The sequence below is a fragment of the Girardinichthys multiradiatus genome, chromosome 11 (assembly GCF_021462225.1).
Source record: "Girardinichthys multiradiatus isolate DD_20200921_A chromosome 11, DD_fGirMul_XY1, whole genome shotgun sequence".
Lineage (NCBI taxonomy): Eukaryota > Metazoa > Chordata > Actinopteri > Cyprinodontiformes > Goodeidae > Girardinichthys > Girardinichthys multiradiatus.
In genome coordinates this window covers 3,995,272-4,003,270 of record NC_061804.1, presented here as the reverse complement: position 1 = coordinate 4,003,270, position 7,999 = coordinate 3,995,272, and the positions used below count along the sequence as shown (strand labels likewise).

Genomic DNA, 7,999 nt, shown 5'->3' with positions numbered 1-7,999 from the left:
ACTCTGGTATGTCACCCATAATGTTGTGTGCATTTCAATATTTTGATCAAAACTGTGCTCTTATCCTGCTAATTGAACCTTCACACTCTGCTCTTACTGGTGCAATGTGCAATCAATGAAGACTGGCTACCAGGCTGGTCCAATTTAGCCATGAAACCTCCCACACTAAAATGACAGGTGTTTCAGTTTCATTGTCCAACCCCTGTATATATTCTACATTGTCAAGTGATTCTAATATCTGCCTTATACAGACAGCCTACATTAAAGTAAAAATATTGATACATTTTAATTGGTTTGAGTTTCGACTTTGCTGAGAGAGAGAGATCTCGAGGGGGTCACAGATGAGAGTAACACTTAACACACACTATATATATATGCCCCCAGTGCTGCCCCAGCAGGAGGCAATCATTAAACCACCATTATTCACTCAGTAAAGCTTTTTGTATGATCCAATAAAACGGAACCATTTATTGAAACTCCAGGAAAGATATACCTGAGCTTTGAAGTCACTAAGTACGCTCTGTTCCAATTGCAGAACTACTGTACTGTCCTTGCGTTCACGATAAGAACATACTTTCAACTGTACTTACCAAGAACGTACTTTCCAAGTATGCAAGAGCGTACTTGGGTATTGAGAAACTCTTTCTTTTTCAGATGTATCCACTTCACAGTTCAGCAATATATGTTCAATATTTTATTTTTCTCGACATCCCTCACGTTTATCGTGGTTTTTTCTTCCAATTACATGATACAGCATGTAATTTAGACCAAACTTCAGATGTTTCTAAGGGAAAAATATATTACTATATAATAGTCTACTCTGAAAATTAAAATCTTACTCCAAGGCCAGCACCTTTTCACCATCAGTGGATGGTGGATAAATGTTTTTCAGGTTATCATTCGTCAGGTTTGCAGTTTGTCCTTATTAAGCTTTCATATGTTCATAGAAAACCAACTTTTAACATCGGTGAAGCAGTAAACAAGGGTATTTAAAAGCTTAACTTTATCAGCATGTCTAACTATGTCTCAACATTCAACAGGAACAGGTAAAATCTAAAAGCAGAGCAAAGAGGTCTAAGCCATGTTGCTTGTGGATCTCCTTGAGTAACATTGATTTTATGTGATTCAAAATTACCAGCAGAAACTGAAAAAGTTCTTCCTAAAATATATATAGACACCAAATCAAGAAAATTACCCGTTAAACCTGTAATAACTAGCTCAGGGCCATAACAAAAACTGGAGACCATGGCACAGGTAAAAGTGCAGAAACGGAACATTTATTAAAAATATAAGTTTAAGAACCATAAATGTGTGTGGATTCACAGCACCTTAACGTGCACAGAGGAGGGATGATAGAATGATGATAGAATATCATCTGTAAAAGAGGCAAATAACATACTGTGTAACATATTTCCATTCAGCCTGTGGCCCTTTGGTTGCTTTAACAAGCCTAAATGATCCTCTGAAGAGAAAGAAATGTTAATTATTTTCAAAGGTATGTTAAACTTGAAAGAGACTCTGCGGATTCTCTTTAGGACCACTAGCTTCCGGATGTTCCGAGCCCTGCAGAGCTGGACTGACAGGTTTTTTAGCCTTGTCAGGTTCTATTGAGCAGACCTTCATGTTTTCAAAATGTTCAGCTGATGTGAACCTGTTGCCAGATGAAACAAGCAGCTGACTGCTTTTTAAAATCTTCTGCTCCACAGGAATGTACCGCCTCCTAAAGCGTTTCCACAGCCACTTCCACATGATGTAGAGGAGCTCCACAATGTTGAGAACTATGCACAGGATGGAGGTGCTGCCCATGATGTAGAGGAAGATCTTTTTCTCTGTGGCGCGGGCTATGTAGCAGTCCACAGTGTTGGGGCAGGGGGCCTGGCTGCACTGAAGCAGGATGGGCATCCCAAAGCCATTGTACAGGAAGTAAAAAGCCAGAAGGGAGCCCACTTCAAAGCCAATCTTACAGATCAAACTGATGATGTAGGTGCAAAAAAGACCCCCATCAATTCTCCCTTTGTCCTTGTAGAGTTTTCGCTTGTGCCTGGCCTCCCGGTTCTCCCTGTAGGCCACATGTAGGGCCACCAGCAGAGATGGTGTAGATACCATGATGAGCTGCAGAGCCCAAAGACGAACCTGGGAGATGGGGAAGAAGTGGTCGAAGCAGGCATTCTCGCAGCCTGGCTGCTGCGTGTTGCACACCATGTCCTTCTGTTCATCCTTCCAGACTTGCTCGGCCGCTGCCACATACACCAGGATCCGGAACAAGAAGACAACAGAGAGCCAGATGCGGCCAATCGAAGTGGAGTACTTGTTCACCCCACTGAGAACGTTCTCCAAGAATCCCCAGTTCATTGTTCTCTTGTCTCCTGTCAGGAAATAAACCACCAGTCAAAATTCAGATCACACAAAGAAGCTGTAAAATATAAATATTAATCAACCCCAAATGCAGTCATGGTAAGAGTACACCCTTTTTAAAGTCTTGCATTTTATCTGTCAGGACATTATTTATTTAACAAGATTAAACCAAAATGAAAAGGTGTTGCTTAACAAATTTTAACTGCATCTTTCTGTGGTGGGAAACATTTCAAACAGTTAACAATCTTTCCTGGGGGTGGGTGTCACAATAAATTCACCGCAAAGTCAGAGTGTGCAATGTTCAGACAAACTGCAAAAAAACCAAGTGCTCCATGTCAGGCTCTACAGGCCTGATGATGTAATATGTATGTAAGAGGCAGGATTTCTGAATTCATTTTTGAATTGTTAATTTATTCCAGTATTTTCTGCGTATTTATTCCAGTACTTTAGGTAAACCCCATTTCAAGCACCAAACCTTCCACCTGTTGTGTTTCAAGAAATGCACTAAATTTTCTAATACCCATATATATATTTTGCAACCCTTGATCAAATTATGTTTTACTCATTTGCTCTTTCCTAGAAGCTAACTTCTAGATGCACAAACATGACAGTTTAATAAGTATAATTGCTTAGGAAAAATAATGTATAAAACCCATTGCTCCAAGAAGTTTTAGGGCCATGACCAAAACAAGTATGGCTTGTTTGGAAGCATTGACCTTCATGACGCCAGGTACAAATGAGACAAAAGTATGTTGTTTTTGTTTGGCCATATTATACAGTTTCATGTTTTGAGGAAGCCAAACACAACATATCAGCACAAACACTTTAAACCAACTGTCAAACATGGTGGTGGAGGAGTTCTGAGTTGAGCTCGTTTTGCAACCAGAGGAATTGTAGTAATTATGCTTTTTTACTACTTATACACCGCGCCTGAGCTGCCATGTTAGGTAGCCAAATTCCTGACTTATGTAGGGGTGAGCCAGCTTCCCTACTCAAAGTTGTGATGCAAAAATGTGAAAAGAGTTTGTGACATTTTCTAAAACTGGATGTGTTTCTTTCATAGGGAAGTTCCTTCACCTACAGTAGCGGTTATTTGAAAAGAAAACAAATTGTCCTCTGATGTCTTTAACCTTTTAGAAAGGGAAAATATTGCCTCTATTTCTGTGTAACACACTATTGTGATACTGCAGAGTTCAATTCAATTCAGTTTTATTTATATAGCGCCAATTCACAACACATGTTGTCTCAAGGTTCTTCACAACAGTCAGGTTCATACATTCCTATTAATCCTAATCATTGAACAGTGCAGTCGGAGTTAGTTATTTATTCAAATTGGATAAAAAGTTTTTCTATCTAAGGAGAGTTCACCTCCATGCCTCTTTTTTTTTATTTGTGAAGAACAAACAACCACAGAGGAGCTTGTCTTTGTGGGTTTTTGACAGAACCGCTCTGGGAAAGAAGTTGCAGAGCTTATCATGAATTAATAAACTGGTTACGTCAAGCTAGCTTTATCTTATTGGATGAGGGAGTACATTCTTTTAACCATGACTGCCATTACAGCTTTCTGGTAACATCAGTTAATATCTTCCTTCACCCTTAAACATCTCCCGACCTTCTCTACCAGAAAACATCCCATGCAGAAAGCAGTTTAGCATCTTATTTAATAACTGACACCTTGGCATGGACCTCGTATTGAGCTTTTTAATCCTGAAACTTCTTAAGCGATGAATCTTTGAGAAAATAATGAAACTCACCAGCAGGAATTGATGTTAACTAAATAAATGAGTTGCTTGCAAAATGACAGGTACACTAAACAGTGAACACTGTAGGGTAATTAACTTACATTCATACTTTCTATTCATGTGTATCATGTTGTGCAGCACTGTTTGAATGGAAATTACAAATCTTTTCCAGGACCCAGTTCATATTGAAGCAAAACAGTCATTTCTTTTCACTCCTAAATAGCTTTATGAATCCAATTCAACTGGAAAAGTCACTTTGTTATAAGGTGGCCTAATTAAAGAAACATTTTAACTATGTGACCTGCTTTTGTTTGTCTAAAATCAATAATGAAAGTGAAAGAATTTAATTTTAAAAAGGCAAATGAAAGTGAATACAGGCTCACATGAACACAAACAAGTTCATTCATGGATGACTTTGGATCAGTAGGTAGAGTAGTTGTCTTCCAATGGCAAGGTTGTCAGTTTGATTCCAGCTTTCCTCTGTCACATAATGATACAAGGCACTTAATCCCAGTTGGTGTATGTGTGATTTGGTGTTAAATGTTTAGTTTCAAATATAAAAAAAGAATTTGAGCTCATATTTTACTCCATAGAAAACTGTCTCTTCTCATTGAAACTTTACATATATTTATGTTATTTCTTTTTAGTTTAAACATTTTTCTTTTTTACATTAAACACAGTGACTACTTCATATATAAGTTTGGCGAGTCTGGAGGAACTTATTTTCACAGAATCAAATTTGCAAATAATCAAATGAATTTTCTGACTCACCTAGCTGCTTCACCAACCTGAGGCCAGATTTAAATGCTGCAGGTCACAGATACAGAAAAGAAACACATTTGGTTCTGAATAGAGAAGCTTCCAGTAGACAGAGCCTAAAACTTACCAGCTATGTCCTGAGGGGGGTTATCTTCAGATCCAGCCGCTGCTCTGGAGTTCCGATGCCTGCTCACCTGCTGAGAGACGCACCTTGTCCAAGTAGACTTCTGACTCACAGCAGCGTCGTATCAAATTCACATCCGTCAGCTTTCTGTTTTCTTTTCAGCCTTCCTGTGAAATAGGCCCAGCAGCAGACTCAGATCACATCACCTGTTGGAAATTCAGTGGTTGTGTACAGAGACAACATCACTAATGCAAATAAAAAAAAATCATTCAGGGCCAGAGCACTCTGGTTGTGTTGTGTGTTCCTTCCTCCTGCACCTGCCTGCGCCAACGTGTTGATGACACAGGGATCATGTTTCCCTGCTGATGAGTGAATAATGCATGTGACCTCCTCAGGCCAGTTGTCCTGCTGCTTACCTGCCAAAGTTTGGCTGCAGCAGCACCATAACAAATGCACAAATTATATCTGAGGGAATAACACACTATACGTGGGGGGCCCTCTGTGGAATGGTGGATACCCAGAAATGAAGGATTTATTGGTTACAAAGCACCCACAATGAACTAATAAACCAAATAAGTCTGTTTCTGACTTGTTGGTTGTTAGGTATTATTTAATCAACTCAGAGGTAAGGAACAACACAGAGTCAGTTTTACTTGCGGCAAGGGTAGCTGTGCAATACAAACTACGAAGTATTAACACTCCTCCCTCTTTATTTATACATGCTTGGTCACACACAGTTCAAACAACATTCAGGGTGGGTGTGTGTGTGTGTGTGGGGTCAGAAAGGTTAAGGTTAATTTGTCTTGATTATAAACAAACAGAGGAAGTGGGGACCTGGTGAATAGCCCCCAGATGCTGCTAATAAAAGAATAAAAGCATAACTCATTCTTGTGACCATCTCCCTTCCTGTAACATGTAAGGAGGGAAAAGCACTTAGAGCAGACATGAGTGATAAACAATACAAAAGTTTTAAAACCCAAACAGTCCCCCCTGTTTTATCACGAATAAGTCATGAGTAAATACAAATAAAAGAAAACACTGTGTGAACACAAACCCACAGGACGGAAAGCAGATTATTGTGGGAAACACACGGTTCCTCCGCCCTAGGCAACCACCAATCATGGCAGAGTGAAACAATATAATAAAACAAAGAAAACAAAATGTAATATAAAAAATAAAAAGGATTAAAACAAGCCTTGTTCATATCATCATTGCACTTTTTCTCATTTCACTTAAACAGCAACTTCTTTCGATTTTCTGCCATAAGGTCATTTGATGAAGTACAAGTATGAATACACTCAGGCATTGAAGATATATTCATTTACAACATGTCGTCATAATCATCTGCTTTTTGGGTCCAGTGTCCATCTTGTCCATCTCTTCTCGTGTGATGTTGCATCATGTGGATCCTGCTTTAAACAGAGAAAAAGCCCTGCTACCAGGGTTAGGCTCAGGCTTATCAGTCCTGTCCACACGTTACAAAAAGCCATGCTAAATTGGGCACAGGTCAGTTGTTTTCTTCGCCGGTTTGAGATGTTGGGCCATATGGGTTTCCAACCCCTTTGTACTCGGTCTTTCCCCTGTTACCCTGTCGGTTGGTTTGGCTCCTGTAACGGTAATATTAGCTTACAGTGGCTCCTGTGGATCCAGGATGGTCTCTCTGCGATTTTCAGAGCTGTCGGTGTGGTCAGGAGAACACGGTATGGCCCTCTCCAGCAGGGGGTGCTCCAGTCCTTTCTGTGAAGTGTCTTAATCAGGACCAGGTCCCCAGGCCTCAGGTTGTTCTGTGAAATTGGAGCAGAATTTACTGGCAGACTACCGGACAACTGTACTTCTTTTGTTTGTAACATCTTATTCATCCATTCAGCTAATGATGTTTCCTGCTGTGCTTTTCCTATGTCATCCATTTCTGATGGCAATGGAAAAGGTCTTCCATGTACTATTTCTAATGGAGTGAGACCAGTTTGATTTGGAGTTATTCTCATCCATAATTTAACCAGAGATGGGCTTTCAGGCCATGGCCTCCCTGTTTCTTCCATTGTTTTCCTTAATCTATTTTTTATTGTTCCATTTGTTCGTTCAACCAACCCAGCAGATTGTGGGTGGTAAGAACAATGGTTTTTTAACCGACACCCTAATGCTTTAGAGCACAGTTCTATTACATTATTTACAAAATGAGTCCCATTATCTGATCTTATGATTTGTGGGATACCATATGTGGGGAAGAAATGTGTCACTAAACTCTTCGCCACTGTGAGCGCATCACAGTGTTTGGCAGGGTATATCTCAACCCACTTTGAAAATGCATCTATGACCACTAAACGATATTTCTTTCCCCCTGACCATGATAACTCTATGAAATCCATGTGTATCGTGTGAAAAGGATGAATTGCTGCTGGGAACTTGCCTCTTTTGGGTCTCATGTTCCCCGTGGATTATGTTTGCAGCAGATAATACATGATCTACAAACGTTTTTTGCATAGTCAGAAAAATTTATGGTATGGAAATGTAGGTTTACTAAGTGTACCATCCCCCCGCTCGACACATGGGAAACCCCGTGTGTCGCATGGGCCGCCGTCTTGTATAAATTCTTTGGTAATATTGGCTTATTTTCCAAATGATAAATGTCATCCTTCTTTATGGCCCCTCTATTCAACCAAGATTTAACTTCTGCAGCTGGTGCAGATTGTTGTGAATCTTTCAGCACATCTGTATCTATAAATAAGAGATCTGACATTTTCAAAGTGAGGGGAAGTCTCGAAGCTATTTTAGCAGAAATATCAGCAAAGGTGTTTCCCTTTGTTTCCATGGTTTCATTAGATTGATGCGCTTTACATTTACAAAGTGCTATCTTTGCAGGTAGCTGGATAGCTAACAGCAGGCGTTTTAACAGATTAAAATTTGTCAATTCTGTTCCCGATGATGTTTTAAACCCTCTATTTTCCCATATTTTGGCAAAATGGTGAACAGAACTGAATACATATTGGCTGTCTGTATAAATGGTTAGGATTTTTCCTTC

At 39.7% G+C, this 7,999-nt stretch overlaps 1 protein-coding gene across 2 annotated transcripts; it reads right to left on the bottom strand.

The window, feature by feature from the left end:
• Positions 1–1,255: 1,255 nt before the first annotated feature.
• LOC124876061 (gap junction beta-7 protein-like) lies at positions 1,256–5,360 on the bottom strand. 2 transcript variants are annotated; one of them, XM_047378551.1, is made up of 2 exons: positions 4,869–5,360; positions 1,256–2,366 (listed from the first exon to the last, which is right to left on the bottom strand). In XM_047378551.1, the coding sequence occupies exon 2, from the start codon at positions 2,350–2,352 to the stop codon at positions 1,501–1,503; it is 852 nt and encodes a 283-aa protein (XP_047234507.1). In that variant the 5' UTR covers positions 2,353–2,366; positions 4,869–5,360; the 3' UTR covers positions 1,256–1,500. The 2 variants fall into 2 exon arrangements, with proteins under 2 accessions (XP_047234507.1, XP_047234506.1); XM_047378550.1 differs by having other exon boundaries at positions 4,984–5,359.
• Between the last annotated feature and the right edge of the window lie 2,639 nt (positions 5,361–7,999).